General features: G+C 54.5%; 1 protein-coding gene across 1 annotated transcript in view; it reads right to left on the bottom strand.

Annotated features, from left to right (window-relative positions):
• The window catches only part of Srcin1 (SRC kinase signaling inhibitor 1), a 64,693-nt gene that overhangs the window by 28,564 nt on the left and 13,620 nt on the right, over window positions 1-22,509 (bottom strand). The window contains exons 2-4 of the mRNA XM_028755140.1: window positions 11,952-12,253; window positions 8,993-9,091; window positions 2,620-2,643 (exon numbers count right to left, since the gene is read on the bottom strand). Coding sequence (XP_028610973.1) covers window positions 2,620-2,643; window positions 8,993-9,091; window positions 11,952-12,253 — 425 coding nt within the window. The remainder of the gene's footprint in view (window positions 1-2,619; window positions 2,644-8,992; window positions 9,092-11,951; window positions 12,254-22,509) is intronic.

Here is a 22,509-nt window from a genome sequence, read left to right as displayed (position 1 = left end):
AGAGGTGTGGGGAGGTGTGAGGGGTGGGGGAGAGGTGTGAGGAGGTGGGGGGCAGTTCAGGGAGGTGTGGGAGGATATGGGGGAGGTGTAGGGGGAAGTGGGGGGTCAGAGGAGATATGGAGGAGGTGGGGGCAGTGGGGGGAGGTGGGGAAGGGTATAGGGGAGGTGGAGGGGTGGGGGAAGTGCAGGAGTGAGAGTGGGGGTAGGGGGAGAGAGATGGGGGAGGGTATGGGAGAGGTGTAGGGGGTAGGGGGAGATGTGAGGGGGTTGGATGAGATATGGGGGAGGTGGGGGACAGTGGAGGGAGGTGTGGGAGGGTAGGAGGTGTAGGGGTGTGGGAGAGGGAGGAGGTGAGCTATGGGGGTGTGAGGTGAACAGAGGGCACAGATGAGCTGTCTGAAAGGGGAGAGTGTGAAAAGCATGATGATGGACAGGTTCTGGGGATGGCTGGCCACAAAAACAGGAACTAGGAGAAAAATAACTGCGTCCCTTCCTATACCTGTCCTGCCTTCTCCCTATCCCCACGGGCATCTTTCCATTCTTTCTGCCTTTATAGAAAGCCCTAAGGAGATGGAAATTCTATTAACACTTCTCTCTGCTCCCCAGGCCCCCCCCCAAAGCAGAGAAAAAGGAGACATGTAGACTAGCAGGCATGTCCAACGTCTGACACGGCAACATGATTGTTGTCTACCAAGTTCACACTTGAGAACTGAACAACCACAAAATCACAAAGTAAAATCTTACAACGTTTTAGATAAGTTCACGATTTTGCGTTGGGCCACACTGACAGCAACATGTGGCCCTCTGGTGTTAGACATGTTGGCTAAGGGAGCCGGCAAGGGAGGGGAACAAGGAACTCAAACAGAACTCGAATACAGGAAGGGGCTGCCGTGGGAGGCAGTTGTTGGACCTGTTCCACCAGAGAGCTAATGAGACCTGGCCTCGGGCCAGGCAGAGGGAGCTAGGGCTAGGACAGTCAAAGCCAAGATCTGAGCTCCCAACAGCTGTCTACAGACCTGGACAGAAGCACCTGAGAGCTGGCACAGACTCTTTCCAGGATCGACAGACCCTTAACAGGAGCCTCTGTGGGTAAAGCCTGGGGCTCAAGACTTCTTATGAAACCCTAATGTGATTCTAGCATGCAGAGGTTAGAATCGGATTAGGGTCATGACTACTGAGGTCAGCTACCCAGGGAAGCATGCTAACAGAGCACGCCGCCCCAACATGCATTGTTATTGTTCTCCTCTTTTCCATCTCGCGACAATCTTGAGTAAGCCCTGATGGTTCAAGCCTGTAATCCAGCAATTTAGGAGGCTGAGGCAGGAGGATCACAAATTCAAGGCCTGTCTGAGCTACAGAGGTAGTTCAAGATCAGCCTGGACAGCTTAGTGAGACCCTGTCTCAAAATAAAAGGTAAATAGGGGGTTGGGGAACTGGGTGTGGTGGCACACACCTCTAATCCTAGCACTTGGGAGGCAGAGGCAGGTGGCCCTTTGTGAGTTGGAGGCCGTGGTCTGCTCCAGCCTCAAAACCAAACAAGAACAAACAAACAAGAACACTACCCCCCAAAAGAGTTGGTGGGGGTGACTTGGTAATCAAATGCATGCTCAAGGTCCTGGGTTCAATCCCCACTCTGTGGCCTCTATGATAAAGATGCTATTCACTTTGCAAAGGAGAAAACAAGGCCCATAGGAGTGTAGCTTACTGCTAGGGTCATTAGCTAATTAGGTTAGAATTCACCACCAGGTCATCAGACCCTCAAGCCCACACCCTCTCCTCTCTCCTGGCACTTCCAGAGAAGCGAGGTGACAGGCAGATACACTGATTCAAAGGTTTCTTGCAGGAAAAATGATTGCTTGCACACAGGACACCTGGCAAGTCTGAGTGATACCCTACTACCCTTTCATAATGTTGGAGGCTCCAGGGACCACAGATCCCAGACAATAAGCCACAGCAGAACTTGCCTCACCCAGCTCTGAGTTTGTGGGCCAAGGAAGATGGAGTACCTGAGGGTGCTCCCCCAGGGGCAACATGATTCCCTGACAGTGGGAAGATACCATTCCAGGGCTCAATAATATAAACTGTCCAGAAGTAGGAAGGCACCCATTCCCCAGCCCTGGCCCCCAAGGTGAACACACTTAAGGGTACAGGGCAAGGGTGTTGCCTGGTCGTGAGCATGGTAGGGAATAAGAAAGGCAGTCACCACGAGGCCTTCCTTAGAGGGGCAATGTGAGGTCAGGGTCCGGGGCTACAGGAACTTGTGAGTTCAGGTCCCTGAGTCTGTCGTCTGTCGGTAGACTCTAGGCTGAGAAATGTCAGGAATCCTTCTCATTCTAAAACACCCCCTGTAGGTTGGGAGTGCTGCGGGCCTGAGTATCTCTAGGCCATGCCCAAGGTGAAGTGGCAAGATTCCCACTCTAGATCCACAAGCCCCTGGCAGACACCCCCACTCTCTTCCCCCAAGCAGCAGCCATAACCGGCAGCCCCAGACCCACCGCCCGCAGAGGAGGGGGCCCGTGCAATCGCACAACCCCGTGAGAAGCATGTGCAAAGCAGAGGTGGGGGTGGGAGAGGGCAGGACATGCAGTTGTCACAGAGGCAGAAGCATCTCGCACTGACCTTGAAGCTCCAGTAGTTTGGTTGCTGATGGAAATAAGAGAAGAGATGGTTATAAGGGGCTGCCAGGGGAGTGGGACAGGGACGGGTCAGAGACTCTCTCAACCCTGGGACACAGGCCTCCACCCTCTGGGAAACAAAAACAGCAGGCAATGCCTGTGCCTCTTAATTCTCCCTTGAGGCTGGAACCTTCTGGGTCACAAAGGACGGCAGGTTCCATATTTGCTGGTGTAGGAGCAGGATAGAACGTTCCAGATGTTTTAAGTGTATTTCTAGCCATAGAAATTAACCTCGGAAAGAGCTACAGGTGAGAAAAAGTATAGATGACTGCCAAACCGGTCAAAGGTTTGAGGGGAGGGTGTCAATAAATCTGAGTAGCGGGACCAGAGGGATGGTACTCCCTGTGGGAGACCAGGGTAAAATGTCCCAGAAAAGATGGCCTTCCAGCTCAGTTGGGAAAGAGAAGAGCTGGAGCTGGAGTCTGGGAAGAAAGGTGTGCTGAGAGGAGTAGCTAGCTTAAGTCGGTACCCTGGAGCAGGCAGGGGGGCTGGGAAGAAGCAGAAGGAGTGAGGAGGGGTCAAAGGTTGTTGCTGGATGCTAGGCAGCCTCCGACAGGGAGGTAGTAGACAGATCAAAGTACAGAAAACACAGGAATGGAACGTCTGATGTAAAAAGGTACCCCAGTAGGGCTGAGGGCAGGGAGTAGATGGTGGTGGCTGGGACCGAGGCCAGGGTAGGCAGGCCTGTGTGCCAGGATGTGCAAGGATTGTGGAGAATAGTGGAACAATGACCAGTGACCTCTGGCACTTGTCAGTGGATGGGGAGCTTGGGCAGCACTTGGAGCTACAGAGGTGGCAGAGAAGAGTTTTAGGGGGCCTGAGGCTTCTCTTAGCTTTCAGTAACCCAGGGTCTCTCTGCCCTCCTTAGAGACCAGAAGGCCCTTCCAGATGGCCAGCAACAAGGGAAGGACAGCCCCGAGGGCGGGCTGGTTCTTGGCAAAGCTGAGGATACCCTGCTGACCGGTGCCAGCCTCAGCAGGAGAACAGAGGCAGCAGATGGCCTGGCCCCAGGGTGCCTGGCACGAGCAAGATGCCCCCCAGCTTCAGAGCCACTGGCAGAGGAGAGGGACCCTGAAGGTTCCTGCAGGGAGGGCTACCATGCTGTGGCGCCCTGCAGCCCCTGGGGATGCTGTAGGGGCAGGGAGGAGCTTGGGAGGTGGTAAGGATGGCTACTGCTGCGTAGACTTTATCCTGACAGCTCTTTGGGGTGGGGATGATGACAGTCTGGGTCTGGAGTAGAGTGGTGCCAGGGGATGCCTTCAGGTATCACAGGAAGGGACAGTGTGGCTTAAAGACTTGAGCCATAGCTTCTGTGTCCTTGTATAGAAAGGGAAGCAAAGAAAGTAAAGAGACAGCAGAGTCAGGCTGGGGACTCGAAAAGGTTTATGTTGAAAGTTATGTCTGCAGACCAGGAGTGATGGACGGCTCTGCAGAGAAAGCCTCCTGCTCCCCGCCAACCCCACCGTAGGCACAGGAGCCCTCCACCGCTCCCTGAAACATGCATGTCATTCCTGCAGTGAGCCGGCAGACTCAGACACATCCTTGGGTAGACAAGGATGTCACAAACATGTCCAGAACAACAAACACCCACCAAGGTGCACAGCACTTAGGGAAGCCATGAGAAATGGCCCCAGAAACACCACAACTTGAAGACATCCACACAGACACCACCCTATTCAGATCTATGTGGACCTCCAAGGACCATAGCTAGAGCTATACCCAGTCAAAGACATAGATGGTGGCAAGACCAGTCACGCCCACCTGCAGCACATCACAGGGCCACAGAGGCATGGACACCCATTCACACACATACACAAACACTAGCTACAAAAATATGCACAAAATAGTACACAAGGACCAGCAAGACCTCTCAGTGGGTAAAGGTGCTGGCTGCCAAGTCTGATGATCTGAGTTTGATACCTGGCTCCCACATGGTGGAATGAAAAAAACCAACTCCCCTACACTGCCTTCTGATTCACACACACACACACACACACACACACACACACGCACACACACACACACCATGACAAGCATATATCCTCTCCCATACACATGTATACTTAATAAATATTTTTTTCATTAAAGCTATATATGAAATACACACAGATTCAAAAAAAATGTCCTTTCTCTGCTCCCCCTCTACTAGCTGGGTCAGGACATTTATGTTACCTCTGGCCCGTATCCAACGGCTACGATGGTCCTATCATCGTGTATCTGAGAGTTGATTTCCTGAATCAAGAAAGATAAAAGTTGTCCCATCCCTAATCCTGCCATCAGTCTCAGCACAAGGGACTCAAGGTATCTGGGACAGATGACTGGTATTTGTAGAAGATGGTCAGGCAAGACGTGGCTATAGCCACACTGACCGTGCCCTCACCGTGGCTTCCAAGCCTGTACACACCCACTCATCAGTACCAGGAAGGCTTGGGTCACAAACAGGCCCAAGGGAGAGAACAGGGTGGCATCAGTATCTGGGAGGGACCATCCTAGTTCTGGGAAGGGTACAGATAGAAGAGAAGCTATATTTATGTTTGGGGGACTTGGATGGACAAATGACACTGTCACCCAGCCATAGGACTTTATGGTTCTGAGTGCCTGAGTGCCGGAGCCTCCTCAGTGAGCCCTGCCTCCTTCCTTGGTCCTCCCTTCAGATTGGGAAGAGGGAGCCTTTCAGTGGCCTCAGCAGGAACCAGGTACATGGTCTCCAAGCAACTCTCTGTCCTTGGAGGGGAAAACTGCAGCAGGGAGAAGCCCCCAGGGAGATGGGCCATCATCTACACTTTCAGGTGTGAACCCAAAGGACCAGCCCTGCTGATAGGGAGCAGAGGCTCCTCCTCTATTGTGCAACAGAGACACCTCTGGTCCCCTCCCTCCGCTTACCCCCTTCCTGGTTGTAGGTTCTTCAGCCTGTGTCCAACACATACCTGCTATGTAGCAATGCCCTCAACAAATCCATGGCAATGAATACATGCCAACCGGGCAAACCAGGCAAGGTTGACAGGGAAGGAGTTAGCTCAAACTACTAGGCTTGGCCCCACTCCCTCCATTTCCGGGCCTCTGCTGTTCTGAGCCGCCTTCTGAGACTGTCACAGGTCTAACCCTGAAAGAATGACAGGGATGTGGTGGTGCATGCCTTTAATCTCAGCACTTGGGAGACAGAGGCAGGTGAATCTCTGTGAGTTCAAGGCCAGGTTACAGAACAGCCAAGAGCTACATAATAGACAGACCCTGTCTCAAAAATAAATAAATAAATAAATAAATAAATAAATAAATAAGGAGGAACAGGGGAAATCTGAATCCCTCTGCTCTTTGCTCACCAAAGCCAAGCTGTAGGGGCTGTAGGGGCAGAGCTAGCCTTCTCAGCACTGAGGGAGGACGAAAGAAAAGAGCTGAACAGGAGAGACTGGCAGAACCCACTGCTGATAAGGTGGGTTTGCAGGAGCTAGGGTAAAATGAGAACCAACTATCTCTCAGGACCAAGCTTTTTAGCCATGGGGGAGAAGACTTCCCCCAGGGAACGGAGGAAGTAAGCTAACCAGCCCCCTACACACACACACACACACACACACACACACACACACACACACACACAGAGGCAGTGGAGGAAACAGCTTTTTCCTTCCCAGCTGAGGAGTTAACCCCTATCACTCCTTTCCAGTACTTAGTCTTGGGTTGTCCCTCCCCCTAGAGCTGGCCCTCCTCCGCCCACTCCAGCTTGGGAGAGGCAGGACAGATCCCCATCCGGACCTTACCACAACCCTTCCCCTTCCCCTAGGCAGAGGTCCCGGAGTAGGCTAAGTGTCCCCATGACCCCTTCTTGACCTCGGGCCCCGAGGGAGCATCCTCCAGAGAGGAAGGCAGCCCACGAGTCGCACCCCCTTCCTTCGTCCCCAGACTGGCGCACACACCCACTTCCCAACTAACGTGAACCCGAGTCCGTGTAAACGCCCGCTCCCAGCCTAGGGCTACGCCACGCGCCTTGTGGCCGCCAGCCTGCCACCGCCAAGCCGCGCACGGCCCTCCCCCAGGGGTTTGCAGCGACACCCGCAGCTCCGAGCCCTGCGGAAGCTGGGTGTGCGGGGAGGGAGAGCACTGCAGGAGCCGCGCGGCGCCTGGGGCCCGGGGCGCACCCCGGGAAGGTCATGACTTTCTGAGGTTGGGGGAGGGGGCGCCTGCCGCATTTGGGGGGTGAGGGCCGACACCTGCTGCGGTGAGGAAAGGGAGGGGGCGTTCCTCCGAGATCGGGAACCCGCTGCGGTCACGCGCCCCGCACCCCTAGACTATCCCTCGGAACCGCGGATCGGGACCCGATCTCCAGGTCCCCGCCTCCCGCGGAACCCCACAGCTTCTCGTCCTTACCTGCGGCCACAGGTGCACGCTCCAGCCCGGGTCCCGCGTCGGGCGGGGGAGGGAGCACGGCCCGCTACTCCCACCCGCGCGGGCTCTCCCCTCCCCCGGCCGCCTCCGCAGCCGCCGCCGGTGCCCTTTGCTGCAGTGCGAGAGCGGCCGCCGCCGAGCCGGCCCGGGCCCCGGTCGCCCCGGTAACCGCGACTCCACCTGGCGCGGCGCGTTGCGCCGCCGTGCGCATCCCCTCTCGGCCCCCTCCCGCGGCGCGGCCCCGCCGGCGCAGCCCCGCCGAAGAGCAGAGGAGGCTAGTGGCTGCGTCGCCGCGGTCACCCGATACGCCGGCCCGCCGCCCGGGACTCGGGTTGCAGCAGGAGGGAGGGAGGTTAGACAGCCTAGTGGAAGCGCGGGGGGAGGGGCTGCGGCTTGGTCTAACCTCTGGTTCCTTCCCAGTATCCTCCTCACTGCCCCCATCTCCAAAGGTCTTAGTTACCCCCACCTTCGCGGCCCTTAACCTCCTCTCAGCAGCGCCCCTCTGCCCCTTTAATCCTCCCATGACTTAATCCCCGACTGAGTCTGGGAGGCCTAGAATGTCTAAGTTTCCCTGTTGGCCTTTGATCGTGCCTTGCTGTGTGATTCTGGTCCTTTGCTGCCTGTCTCTGTGCCTTGGCTTTACAAAAATGAACCTCAGACTTATCCCTGGTGGGGAGGAATATGATACACTGTATCAAGAGATGAAAAGATCCTGGGCTTACTATGTAGCTCTGAGGCAAAGGTCCCCCACAAACTCTCCTTCCTCCATCAGAGTGTAATTCCAGACAGACAGACTTTCACTCCATCACAGGACACAACTGAGTGTCATGTCTGACAATGAGGCTCCAAACCCTGCCCCCAACACTCCATCTAAGGGACCTGAGGCACCAGGGACTCGCCTGTCCATCCTGTGCCTGTCATCTGTCCTTCACTATGACTGTCCCAACCCTACCATCAGCCTGTGGTCGCCACCACACACGTGGCCACTCACGACAACTCTCTCCCCCCTGTCATCCAGCTTTAGGAACAGGCACATCCCTGTCCCTGTTCCCCAAGTTCAGCCAAAATGGGGCTGAGAGCCAGACAGGACTTGGCTCTGTGCCCTGAGAATGATACCAGCGTGTCAAGCTGTTACTAGACAAGCTTCTCTCAGCCCAGGTGCCCCAGCTCTGGAGGCTCATCGGATCCTAGCTGGTCACAACATCCTTTTATTTTCCTTTTGAAAGTCCAGCCTTGTCACACTCGAGTGCATGAAGAACTGGACCTCTTCCACTCAAAGAACTGGCAGCCACTGCCCTTCTCCTACCTACTATGGTGGCCATCAAGTCCAAAACTCCATGGCTCCAGGTACAGCTAGAGTTCCTGGTTCTCCCATGCCTGTTACTTCTCCCCTGGCAGTGTGCAGGCCTGAGCTGGGAGCACATGTTGAAGTATATCCTCCTATCAGGGAAAATGAGGCCCAGTGAGGAATGGGGAAACAGGATCAGAAGCAATAGCTAGATGCCCTAGTTCTTTTCAAAAATTGCAAGAAGGGAGAGAGAAAGACACCACCCAGAACTTCCTGGTGGTCAGATGGGGGAAGGCAGGCTCCACTCAGAACCAAGACTGGGACATAAGACAAGAACAACAGACTCCTGGGAGCCCAAGGAACAAGACTAGGTCCTCTTGTTTCAAAGAGAGAAATAACTATTTGTTGGTTGGTTTGTTTTGAAATTGTAACTATCCCTCAAAAGGTTCCAGCTAGATTTGGGGAGGCAGTTGTACAGAGTCAATCAGGGGATGTGAATACGGGGTGTGGGGGTTTCTTGAAAGTGGAGGGTTTGTACATAAAAGAGATGGGGTCCAAAATAAAAATTCTCTATGTCCCCCCTTACAAAAAAAGGGCCTCCCCAAAGCCAAGCTCCACCATGGATTTTGCAGGGAGATGGGTGGCTCACCTGGGCAGGCTGGCCAGCCCCTGAGGGGGTGGAGTCGCCGTGGAGGTGGGAACAGAGGGAGCTGAGGAGGCACACAGGGTCCACGGTCCAGCCGCCGACCTGTGTGTGTGAAGCAAGGGACACCCCATTAGGGGGAGCGGTCAGGAACCGCTGGGAGTGGAACCAGACAGGGATGGATGTTCCCAGGGCCAGCTCTGGCATAAGGAAGGGGGCCAGAGTTATGGTGGGACCTTCATAGTGGCTGGTACTCTAACTAGGACGCCAAGTTTTTCTGCATGTCAGACAGCACAGGGCTGTCCCCACCGGAGAGAATCCTGATTTCCAGTTCCCAGCTGCCTCCTTGTAAACTCCTTCAGCATCTGCCTCCTCTCCTTCCTAAACAGGACACCTAAGACCTTGCAGTGATGGAGATCACTGGGCAGAAGTGACTTCGACCCTGCAGTCTCTGCCATCTTTGTAACACTGGCTTCCTGCTCCTACCCAAGGCCACCAGATGCGACTCCTCCAATGGTGTTTCCTCCTGCCCCTGGCCCTCTGGCCCCAGAGTTTTCTCTCTGCCAACCAACCATCCCTGCTCCAAACGTCCTCCCTGCTTCACATCACACTGCACCATGCTTGGGGACGCTCTGTCCGACTGAAAGGGCCCTGGGTCCTACCACTGAGTCTCTAAAGGAGCAGATGGGGCAGGACAGAGGAAAGGCATGAACCCAAGCATCTCTGGGCTTTCATTCAGGACAGAAGCATTCGCTAACTGCTTACTGAGTGTTCACCAGCCTCCTCCTACACAAGTGCTCATCAACACGCTTGGTGCCCCTGGCTACTCTCATCTTTTTTTCTGCTAAACCTCCCAGACATCTATGTACCCAGGGTGTCCAGTTCCTCACTATACCTGGTCTCCAAACTACTGAAACTGGCCATGGCTTCTGCTTACCCCTGCCCAGACACTACCCAGGCGTCTGAGTCTAGTCACTGATGCCCACGGCTCCTCTCTGACCATTGCATTCCACTTTAATGGTCTTTCCATGACTTGCTCTCACCTCTGCCCCTAACTTGACTGCTCCAGGTCGCCTGAAGCCACGGTCCTCCTGGAGTCCAGAAGTGTATATGAGGTGTCCATTTGGCACCCTGGGAAGGTCCTCCCCAGCTTCCCACCCTGTCCCCATGACTCTCACCCATTTCTGTGTCTTTCTCAGGGACTGATAGCTCCCTGTCAGTTAAGCGTTTCTTTTTAGTTCTCACGTTAGGTCTCATGTAGCCCAGGTTGGTAGCTGAGGATAGCCTTGAATCTCTGATTATCTTGCCCCCCCCCACACACACACACCCCAGAGTAATGGGATTGCAGGCAGGCACTACTACAGCTGGTTTGTGCAGTGCTAGGAATCAAACCCACAGCCTCTGGGATACCAGCCCAGCACTCTGTACCAGCTGAGCCTCATCCCCAGCCTTTAGCTATGTCCTCCCTGCCCGCTGCCCCACCTCACAGATCCAGACAACCAACAACCCTTGCTCAGTCTCCCCTCCCCGTCTGTCCAGACCCCCTTTCCTTCCTCTCCTCCTTCCCCTGCCTCAAGCCACCCTACTCTCAGCTTCAGTTTACTGTTTATAATAAATACAGCCCTCGTGGGCTCTGCTGGCCCACCCTGCTTTACCAGCCTGGCTACTCCACGGCAAACCTTTCCATCTATCCTCAGTCTCAGTTCCAGCTAGAGGGACTTTTGTGTCATGCCCCAAGTCCACTCAAGCCCGTGCTGCTTTCCCAGTACCTTCTGACACAGCATTTTATTCCTCTGTTCAAACCCTTTCACCCCTGCTAGTCTTCATATAGGGACCACTTCCTCCAGGCACCCTTCCCTAGGGAACACTTCCTCCAGACAGCCTTCCTATCAGGCCTGTACAAATGATAATCTCTGATCCTAACGCTCCTCCCAGCTGACCAGGACACTCATACAGTGTTTAATCCCCACCCCAGCTAAGGAGCTAAGGGATCTACCCGAGTCTAGAACTCCTTCTGATCTTCACCAACCTGGACCCTGTTCCCAGGGGGACTTTGGAGCCGGGAAAATGCAAAAGCCAGACAGACCTAGAGAGGATGTCTGGGGGCAAGCAAGGTCCCAGAAACATGGCAGTGGGTCCTCGATCTCTGAATGAGGGGGAAATGTCCCTCCCCATCCCTAGCCACACTGAGTGTGGCACCTGGAGAAGGAGCTGTGACCCAACACTCAGCGTGACTGAAGGGATGTTAATGGGTAGACTGTCCACCTTCTCCCAAAGGGGACAAGGCCTGAATTTCCCGAGCTGAGTGAGACTCACCAGCCACCATGGCTCCTTTGCCAACGCAGGGCTAAACACAGAATATTAGTCCTGGGAGAAAGCCATGCTGGAGCGGAGAGGGACATTAAGGAATCCAGGCTGGGGGGGCTGAGGAGGGGAGCACCCTTCTCCATGTAGGTCCTGGGCCAAAGGCAGAGGCCCCAGCCCCTCCCATCCCTAAGCCTTACAGGGGGCAGGAGAGAACGAAAAACACCAAAGTCCAGATCAGTCACAAAGCAACACAACCAGTCTGCGTTACTAGGAGGAGAGGTAGTGGCTCCAGTGCTGGGCTCTATTTAGGATAGGCCTGGGGACAGGTTAGATGCAGCCTTCCAAACCTCCCACGTCTGAAAGAGGTGCCACAAACCAAGCATTTCAGCTCTCCTACTGGGTCCTCAGTGCCCAAAGCTTCCTGCCCATGCCTTCTTCTCAATCATTCCTTTGGCCTCTGAGGCACGCCCACATTCTGCCCAAACCCACCCTCCAAGGTGACAAGCAGAAGGCAGAGACCTGGAGACTGGGCCGCACTCCTTTCTCCTCCAGGCTCCAGAAAAGACCAGAGGGCCCTGGAGACAAACTCCCCAACTCCAGAAGCCCAGTTCTTCCCCAGATCCCGATCCCTATAGAACCCGCCCCTGATCACACTCACCTGCTCTCGCATCCTGTCCTGCTGACCTCGCAGGGCCAGGGCATGCTGCGGATACTTGCTCTTCAGGTGGTCCATGAACGCATCTCGCTTTCGGTCAGCATCGGCCTTCTGGAGCCCGCTGAGGGCCTCCAGGCTCTGGGCAGCGATCACCGTGTGCCGGCGCTCGGAGGTATGCACCAGCCCCACGTTGGAGAAGCGCCGGCCCCCGCTGCCCCCTCCGCCCCCACCCCCCAGGGTCCGGTACTCCCGAGGGTACTCGGCATCGTCGGCAGACAGCATGGGGGGGCTGCTCCGCTCCGGATCTGCGAGAGGGGAAAGGATCTGGGGTCACCAAGGCTCCATGCCAAAGAGCTGCCCATCTCCCACAAGGGTCCCTGTGGGGCAGGGCGGGGACTGATGGGGTAGAGAGGCCTTTGGGAGATGAAAGGGGGGCAGGAGGGTATATGAGGTGAACTTAGAATTTGAAGTTGGGGGTGGTGAGCAGGTCCTGCGTGCAGCGTGCTCTTTCGTTTGCTTGGAGCAGGCAAGGGATGCTGTCAGGACAGGAGAAGTAAGGAGTATTGGAGGTGTCCAGGTCACCTCTCTAATTATACACTTGGCCCCCTTCCTAAAGACAGGGGAAAGAGTTGCACTGTGCTCTAGAACATTCTCTAAAGAGAGGCTGGACCCATGGGCACCCTCCCCAGACCTGTGCATTCAGGACCATATCCTCCAGCTGGGGGGCTATCTACCAGAGGGACCAGGGAATCATGGGTGGGGCAGGGTGAGGGCAAAGGTCAGTCACAGGGCTTCTTCCCAGGGATGAATGGAGGCCCAGAGTCTGGAGCAGAGAGACTCCCTTTCCCTCCCTCCCCAGAGACAAACAGATGGACAGACAGCAGAGGCTGGGCACAGAGAGGACAGTGAAAGATGGACAGGGAGAAACTTACAGGAGAAAGCAGGCAGACAAAACAGGTCGACTCCTCTCACCCCTTCCCCTATCTTCCCTCTTCCCTCCCCCTTTCAAGATCTCCTCACAACACAAGACCCACAAGTGACTGCACAGGGACAAAGACAGAACAGAAGTGGGGTGGGGGGAGGCCGGGGGCTGAGGTCTCCATGCAAATCCTCAATCCCCTCCCAAGTCCCCTCAGGCGCCTCCTCCAGCTCCCAGCCTTCCTCTGCCTAGCCTTGCTTTTCCCAGTCTCTAAGGCAGGCAGGCCCTCCTGGGTAGAGTTGTTTGCCCTGTCCCCCAGAGGTCATCCTATTGAGAGACAGGACTCTCCATACATGCCACCTGAGCTCCCCCACTCACAGAACGGCAACCCCTAAGCATGGTCTAGGTAAGATTGGAGCATCAAGCCCACCAGCCAGGTTTGCACCCACACCAGCATCGTTCCACTGCACAGCTCCTGGAAGGACAGACGGGGGCAGACGGAGACACGGCTGCGGCTGCGAGTCCTGGGACTTGGCCAGGTTCATGAGAGCCCTCTTCCCTCCACACAGCTGCTTACCAGGCCTGAAGCTAGACCACACTCACCCCAACGCCCAACCCCAGGGGCAGAAAAAGAGACGGAGCCACATTTCAAGACTAGTTACCTTAGCACCAACACACATACGCACATTCATGCGTGTGCACACACGTGCATACATACACTCAGAAGCACAGAGATACACAGAACCATTCCACCAGCAATACACTCAAGAAGAGCCACCACCAACAACAACACATGGACACACCATACTCAGTGAACCAACAGAGAGAAGGGAGGGGAGGGAAGGGAGAAGGAGAGGGGGAGAGGAGGAGAGGGAGGGAGGGAGAGAGGGGAGAGCGGGAGAAAAGGGGAAAAGAAGACTGAGAGGAGGAGAGGGGGAGAGGAGCCACCCTGACACATACCGCACAGGCTCCAGGCTATGACCCAGCCACGTGCATCTGGGGCTCATAACCCCAGAGGACCCAGCATTTCTCACTAAACCACAAAACCCAACAGCTCCCCTAGGGACTTCAATCACCTGCTGAAAGGGTCTCCCACCATTGCAGCCAGGGCTCTCAACACTCCTGTCTGGCAGGTGTTACTGTGGTCCCCATTTCAGACATGGCTGCCAAACTTCAGAAACCCAGTGACAAGTCCAAAGCTACAAGTGGCCAAGCCCTGGTGTGATCATCCCAATATCTGCTGGGTTTGCACTGACATACATTCCGGGCCCCATAACCCCAGGGAGTGACCACTGAGTATGCAACACACCACGGAGGCTTTCTTCTCTACTCATGGTCTCCCTACAACACTCAGGGCCTGAATCACCACCTGTGACCTGTCAGGTACCCTCTGTCCCTTTTACCACAGTTACCTTTGTGAGTCTCCTCAATGAGGTAGACACACAGTGATGAACCTGAATGAACCTGAAGACATTGTTTCTCTCTCTCTCTCTCTCTCTCTCTCTCTCTCTCTCTCTCTCTCTCTCTCTCTCTCTCTCTGTGTGTGTGTGTGTGTGTGTGTGTGTGTGTGTGATACAGAATTTATCAAAGAGTAAGTGTGGGCTGGACCTAGGCCCCCACATATAGGTGGTAGGTGGGCAGCTGGCTCTTCATGTGAGTCCCCAAACAACTGGAATGGGGGCCAGCCCTGAATCCGTTGCCTGCCTGTGGATCCCATTCTCCTAACTGGGCCGCCTTGTCTGGCCTCAGTGGGAGAGGATGCGCCTAGTCCTGCAGTGACTTGATGTGCCAGGGTGGGGTGACATGTGGGGGCTCTCCCTCTTCTCAGAGAAGGGATGGGGCATGGGAGAGGGGCTGTGTGAGGGTGGGACAGGGGGCTTCGACCTGGATATTAAAGTGAATAAATAAGTTAATGAAGAAAAAATATATAATTTATTTAACTATTTGTCTCTTGCTATATGCACTTCAGGCTGGTTCTGATCCTCCAGCCTCAGTTTCTCAAGGGCCAAGGTTTACAAGAGTGTTTTATATTTTATTGATTACACCTTTATTTTCATAAGGATCAGAGCAAATCTGAGGGACGAGGGCAAATCCCTGGTTTTATAGACATTATTCCTCAGAGTGGTAATAAGTTTCCTCTTAAGTATATACATCTTCAAGTTCAAAGTGAAGTTGTGTTAAATGAAGCAGTGCTGAATTGATACAGTGTAAACAGTTCCCTCATAACAAAAGAAATGGGGGATAAAGCCTGTTAAGTTGGGCTAGGAACACAAGGGGCATCTTCCTGACAGTCCAGGCCCAAGAACAGCTTGTGGCAGGGCAGGGCTGCCAGGGACTGAGGCTGATGTGCAGAGGAGCAGGCTGAGGGCTCTATAGGTGTGGATCCAACGTCCCTTCTCCTCCATGACACTAGAGAGTGGTACTCCACTGAGGATAGGCAAACAGGAGATCTCCACAGCTAAGGGCACTGGGCTCCTCCCTCTTTCCATGCCACATGTGTTTTGTCTGGCCTTCTTGCTAGACCTAACTCTGGGCCCAGACCACCTGGACTCCTGCTAGCCTGCTCTGTCCCTCAGGACTCTAGACACATATGAACTTCCCTCCTGACACCCCCCCCAACAGACCTCCTCCTTCACCCCTGTTCCCCACATCAGCCCTCCTTCCCCATCCCTGGGAGGATATCAACATTTCTAGTGTGGGGCAGATAATGTACTAGCCCAAGGCAGACAATGACCATGGGGAACCCTGGAAACTATCCAGCTCTCCCAGGATGGTGGTGGCAGGAGCGGGGGGTGGGGGGAGTGGAGGATGAGGGGTTCAATACTGCTGCACTTTAGGTCTGTAGTGGCTTCAATCTTTCCTGGTGACAGTTGGAAAGGAACTGATGAACAGGCTAGGGTATCAAGGAGAAGAGGGACAGGCACCTTTCCTGCCTCCTGGAGGACAGGGCGCACCTATCAGATGCCCAGGTACTAGACACTGGGGTTCAGGTTCAGGGGGTACTCTCTGGTAGGGGCAGAGGAGAGGTGGGGCTTGGATCTGAAAGGCTGCAGAAGCAGTTTAAGAACTTTGGAGACCCCTAGTGTTTTTGCTCAGAAAGAAGGTGAGGTAAACCCGGGGATCCTGACTTCCTGCTTGGGCCATGCATATCTCTTGTCTTTTTACAGGTGGAGTTGGGAGGACCAACTGTGGGCTGCAAAGGGAATAGTTAAAGGAGATTCATTTGTAGTGGTTCACTCGCTTTCTCTGTTTCTATGTCTCTAACACACACACACACTCACACACTATGTAGCTAAGGATAGCCTTGATCTTCCTCTTCACTTGAGTGCTGAGATTACAGGAATGTGTCTCCATGCCTGATTTAAGTAAGCAGCGCTGAGGATCAAACCCAGGGCTTCTTCATGCCTCCTAGCCAAGCACACTACCAACTAAGCTCTGTCCCAGCTCCTCAATCCTTTAGAGCCAGGGCTCCGGAATTTAGAGCATGGCCAAGACACCTTCACTTAGATTGAATCCGTTCCTCCCCACAGGGATCCCAGTTATTCATTCACTCAGCCAAGCAGGCCGTTCCAGTCAGGGGTCTGATCTGTAAAACAGGGTGTTAAGCTCCAAACCCCGCCCCCAAGGGGCGGGGAGAAACTGAGCCTATGACCCGGCCGGCCGGGCATGTTGCTTCCCTGTCCCCTCAGGCAGCTCTGGCTATCAGCAGTCCTCAAGCTGCGTGACCTTCTCTGAACTGTGCAGCTTAAGGGAAAAGGCCAGGGTGATCGATGGTTCTAGTAGGCTGGCAGCAGGCTCCAGGTCCAGTGACCAAATCAATGGTGCTCAGGGATTCGTCTGGGTTTACGCTGGGAGGGGTACCGGGATGGAGAGAAGAGCAGAGACAGGGAACTCGGCAGGTGGGCAAGAAGAGCTGGGATGCGCTGGGGGATGCCCCTTTTGGATTTTTTTGTTTTAAATTTATTTATTTTATTTATGAGTACACTGTAGCTGTCTTCAGACACATCAGAAGAGGGCATTCAATCTCATTATGGATGGTTGTGAGCCACCATGTGGTTGCTGGGATTTGAACTCAGGACCTCGGGAAGAGCAGTCAGTGCTCTTAATCGCTGAGCCATCTCTCCAGCCCCCCCCTTTTTGGATTTTTTGAGGGACCTTTTCCACATGTAGCGGAGACTAGCCTTATACACACAGTGTAGCCCGGGTTGGCCTCAGACTCAAAGTACTGGACTATAAGGCACGCCCTGCCACACTGGGCTCTTTTAAAATTCTTCAATGAGAAAGTGGAGGTCACAGGGCAGATGCCAGGGGCTAAGAAAATGAAGCATCAGGACTGGAGAAGCAGAGGGGAACCTCTGTCACCTCAGCTCTGCCTGAGCCTTGGGGGAGGGAAAGGTGGCCCTGCTGGGGTGATGGGAAGCCGTGGCCGCCCCCCAGTGGCTAGCTGTGATAAATGAGCAGGTGCTTCATAGAAACATTGTTACTTGTTCAACGGCTTCCAAACCCCGCCCCCAGTTTATTTCTGGACCTGATTTATTTTTACCACTGAATTCTCTTACATGAAATAACTGTAGCTCATTAGAAGAATGAAGATCCCAGCATCTCAGTGACACCATCTTGGAAAGTCCTGACTCTCATCTTTACCCCGGATGTCACCATCTAGTCTGTCCCCTGCCTATCGCTGGGCAGCACTGGAATATGACATCATCTTCAGAAGAGAATGTGGGAGGGGGGACAAAGGAGAGAAAAATGGAGGGGGATCAGAGCTGCAGTGATGCAGGGACAGAACATGACAGGAAAAGACTGAGAACCTCCGAGACAGCCAGCCCCTTTTGCATGGACACCAAGAGGGGGCTGACACGTGGGTTCTCAATCCATGATCTGGACAGGAGTGGGGGCCTGAAAGTCGCTAGAGCAGAAAGGGGGGACTGGATGGTCAGTGTGACAGCAACTCTTGTCCCCACCAGTCAAGGCAAAGGTGGAGGGTGACAGAGATTTCAAGAAAGGAAGACCCCACAGTACCCTCCTCATAAGCACACACACATGTGCAGGCAACAGTACTCCTGGTGTCCCCTCTATACTCAGAGCAAGAGGCGCCCAAGTCACCCAGGAGCAGCCCTGAGGCACTGCCACAGTCAATATGGCTGACAACTTCATCTGGCTGGCTCCTGCTTCAGTCTGACAGCATGATGAGCTTGAAGCTAGAGGCCGGAGGACAAAGGTCAGAGGTCGGGAGACAAAGGTCAGAGGTCGGGGGACAAAGGTCAGAGGTCGGGGGACAAAGGTCAGAGGCCCAGATCTGCTTCTTAAATGCCAAGGTTCTGAGAGCCAGGCCCACCCTTGCTTGCCCAGGGGTGGCTTGTGAGGTGGCCTATGGGCACCCTGCCCCTCACTCTGCTGTCTGTCTCTGGGTCCTTGAAGCAGAAGCCCATCTGTGTCTGTTTTCTAGAACCAGCTTTTCCGCCCCATACCACAGCCACCAAAGTCATTTTCCAGGCAATTGCCTTTCTGTAAACATTCCTGTGTAATATCCCCCTAAATTGCTAATGCCCAGCGCCCTGTTGAGTCTCCCTGTCACTCTAACAAGAGCCTCGGCGATGGGGTGGGAAGAAAGCAAGTCTGACAGAAGATTGAAACAAGAATTCCCAGCCAGCTTCCAGCCAGCACCCTGAGACTCTCCATGCTTGGCCAAGCCAGCCCTGCTCTAGAAGCCAGGCCACCTCACAGAACCTCATCCGGGCTACACAGAGGGTGGGGAGGAGGGAGGAAGGGAAAAGAAGTGAAAACATGGTAGATGTGGTTAGATAATAAAGCTGACTTCCAGAGGTAGTAAAGTGACAGCAAACTATCATTACTGGATCCCCAAGGAAGGCCAGCTTTGATCCCTAACAGACAGAGGAGGTCACACAGAGTCTAGCTTCGCCATGGTGGACGCAGCTTCCCCGGCTCCACAGACACGGAAATCAGGTAGGCAAAGCAAGAGTCTGTCAGATGCTGACGTAGCCGGGACCCTTCCCCGATCTCAGTCAGTTGTCTACACATCAGAGAACTTCAGGCCAGACCGTCCTCCCGGGACAGCCAGGAATATGAGGGCTGACTGAGGAAGGCGGAGCCACCCATGGAGTCCCCTTCTAGGGGTAGGGACAGGGAGAAGACTGTTCCCTGTGTCCCTGTGTTCTTGTCCACTCCTAGGAAGTTGGGCACTCAGACTTGGTTGGAACAAGAAGTGGAAGACACAAGAAGAAGCCAGGAGGGGAGAGGACAGCGCTGGGCCCTGCCAGTCACAACCTTACACAGGCAGAAAAACACAAACCAATTTGTGCAGATTTAAAACCCACCGAAGGCCACTTAGTTGGTTAAACGAGCGGAATCTAATTAAAGGACCTCCTCAGGGCTGGGGAGGGAGCTCTCACCTGCCTAGAAGGAGAAGTGGGGTGGGGCCTGGGCCTCCCCAAGCTCCCTGCCAGACGTTCTGTTGCTTTCCACAGTGTATGCTTCCTGGGTAGGAGACACTAAAAAGGATGGTTTGGTCACCTCAGCTAGCTGTCTGGGTCCTCTATCATGAACTCACAATGAGAACAGCCCTCTGCCATTAGTCTGAGCACAGCATGTTGCTTGCCCACCTCAATTCCAAATAAATCCCAGCCTCACTTGGGGCTCCAGCTGGGCATTCCCCAGGTGCAGGATACAGCCTTCCTCTGCATTTAGGCCTTACCTACCCCAAGTGGTAGGGGTCCCCTCAGGAGTGGGGCCCATGTCTCCACCCTCAACTAAGAAGTCTTTTTTCTCACGAGGTGCCATGCTACCCACACAGGGTGGTCCTGAAGAACAGGCCTAGTGGTTGAGGATACTCAGGACTGACTACCTTAACCAGAGGGGACTGAGGGTCTGGGAAGAGCCAGCCACACTGAGCCTGCCAGGGGGCGCTACATCCACTCTGTGGTCCTGGCTGGCACAGAAGCCTACTGGTTCACCTAGCACACAGGGCTCAAGAACCCTGGCATGTGTGACCCCACTCAACTCCTGCCTCCTAGACAGGGAGGACTGAAGTCCCCATAGTGATGTTCTGCTGAGGATCCCATCGGTGTCCAAAAAACGCCATGGCGCTCTTATTTTAGCCAAACGTCTTTCACTGAAGGGAAACTGAGGCAGAGGTCGGGGTCAAGGCAGAAGAGGCAGAGCTGGCTCAAGTGTGCTGGGTCTTGGGGAACAAGGACATTTTCATTCTATCGTGACACTTCCCAGAAAGCAACTCCCAGGGGAGCCCCTCCCCAGGCTCCCAGGTCCCAGGGGCATGAGCGCTAACAAATTCACTCAAATCGCACAACAGTGACACCCAGGCCCAAAGACACAAGCTAAGTAGGGGTCACAGCCTAGCCTGACCCCAGCTCCCCAGACCAGCCCAGGAGGGGTTCACATATGGAATTCAAGATTGCCTGACCACAGCCCAAGCACACACTCAGACATCATTCTCATTTCCAAATGAGCCACAAGTCAGAATCTCAACAGCGCAGCCAGCCCTCCCTCTGGTCCATGTTCCTCCCTCCCACACACAGCAGGCAAAGCTGTGGCATTACCAAAAATCACTGAATCTGCAGCTAAGAAAGCTCTGCTCAAAGTCGGCTCTGCCAATGACTGGTATATGACCTTGAGGGGGTCAGGTGTCTCTGCAGACCTCAGCCCTCGGTTCAAAAAACAAAACCAACAACAACAGCTCATCACAGACAGGTGCTCCAGCTGTGCCCTGCACACAGACTTGGGGCCATGGGGTGAGTGGAGGCTTTGCTTTTCATCTACCCCTGGCCTTGCTGCCTCTCACTCGCTGTCAGACTGGGGCTGTGGGTTTTTCTCTGCATTTTCACTCCTAATGAAGACTTAGCTAATTGGCTTCCCTGGAAAGGGGGAGGTGGACATGAGGGGAAGGAGCAGTCACCCTCCATCTGCAGTGGGGACTGGGAAGGCTGGAACAGCCCTGGCGTGGGCCCACACGAAACAGTGTCAGCAAGCTAACAAGCAAGCTCCTGCTTGCATAGCATCACTGCCGCTCATGCACCCAGGAAAGGTGTCCTGTCATCTCCTTGGAGAGGCAGCCAGAGAGGAAAGTAGCAGCCCAGGGAGAGGGAGAGAGAAGAGGGGGGAAGGAGGGAGAGAGGGAGGGTAGGTGAGGGAGGGAGGGAGAGAAAGAGGGAGGGAGGGAAGGAATGAGTAACCAAGCCTCCCAACTTAGAGATTGCCAGAGTCCCCTCTCCTCAAGCATGTCTACCTAAGGCACTGCACCTTGGCAGCAGGTGTAGACAGAGACCCCAGTCTGCTCCAAAGTAGGTGTTCATCTTGGGCCATCAACCCTGAGCACACGCACTGTCACCATGCCTCTGTGACCTGGTACTACCCCCCACACACACACACACCTAGCTTCAGCCCAGCCCCAACAGTTTTGCTGCACACTCCATAGGCACAGCCATGCAAAGGGACACACGGGGCCTAACCAGGCTGTGGTCACACATGGCCTGAGTCCTCAGAGAGACTGTCCAACCTCTGGGTCAGAGCAGCGTAGCTCCAGCTTGTAGGATAAGGCATTGGGATGCCAGCTTGGTGGCTGGTGGCAGGTGTTTGTGGTCACGGTACTCGGGAGAGATGAAGACAGGAAGATCTGGATCCTTGGCTATACAGAGTTGCAGGCCAGCTTGGACTGGATGAGTCTCGAAGACCAAACCAAACCAGGGCTGGAGAGATGGCTCAGGGGCTAAGAGCACTGACTGATCTTCCAGAGGACCGAGTTCAAATCCCAGTAAAGTAGTAGCCCATAATTGTCTGTAACAGACAGACACCCTTACAGACAAAACACCAATGCAGAACCATCATGTGGCACCTTCTCCACTCACTTCCGGTCTGTTTGGAGCTAGGTCTCAAATCACTGACTCTGATGGCCACTTGTAACCAGTGAGCCAAAGCTAAGGTACCTTCCCGGAGTCCTACTTCTGTTACTACAGAGGCTTGGCCTCCTCTCTGAGGTGCAGGTAAGGTACTTGGTCACCCAGCTTATCAGCAGCTGAACAGTTAACACAGCTAACCCTCCTCTCCAGAGTAGACCACTCTAGCCCCCTTGTACTCTGTGCCCCCCCTGCACTCCATGGCTAGGGTCCTGACAGGTCTGGAGGATGGGGCCACAGCAGCCAAGGTTACAAATGACTGAGGAAAGCTCAGGCAAGTGAGTCTGACCACATGCTCCCAGGGGAAGTTTTCCCTGTTGTCCAGGCTGAATCCTCCCACCAGGGCAGAATTTGGGAGAGACCAGTGCGGGCTGGAAGGAAGAAGCAAGCCCCTGGCATCTGCTAAAACCTGCAGGCCTCCCTCTGTGTCTGCTCAGTCCCCTTGAGTGAAGAGGATGAAACTGGGTTGGAGCATGATGCCTGCCAGGCACACTGGGTTCCACACCCAGCAAAGGGAAAACAAGCTGAGCCCGCCCATCCTCCAAGCTACTCAGGAGGCTGACACAGGAGGATCACAAGTCAAGGGCTGCCTGGGCTGCAGAGAGAGTTCAAGGTCAGCCTGCGTAATGTCTAAGTGCTGTCTCAAACAACAAATCAAAAGGGATGGAGGGAGGGAGGGAAGGAGAGAGGGAGGGAGGGAGGGAGGGAGGGA

This window comes from Grammomys surdaster, unplaced genomic scaffold, assembly GCF_004785775.1.
Source record: "Grammomys surdaster isolate TR1022 unplaced genomic scaffold, NIH_TR_1.0 126048, whole genome shotgun sequence".
Classification (NCBI taxonomy): Eukaryota; Metazoa; Chordata; class Mammalia; order Rodentia; family Muridae; genus Grammomys; species Grammomys surdaster.
Note: the sequence above shows the minus strand (reverse complement) of the source record. Positions and strands in the feature narration are given on the sequence as shown.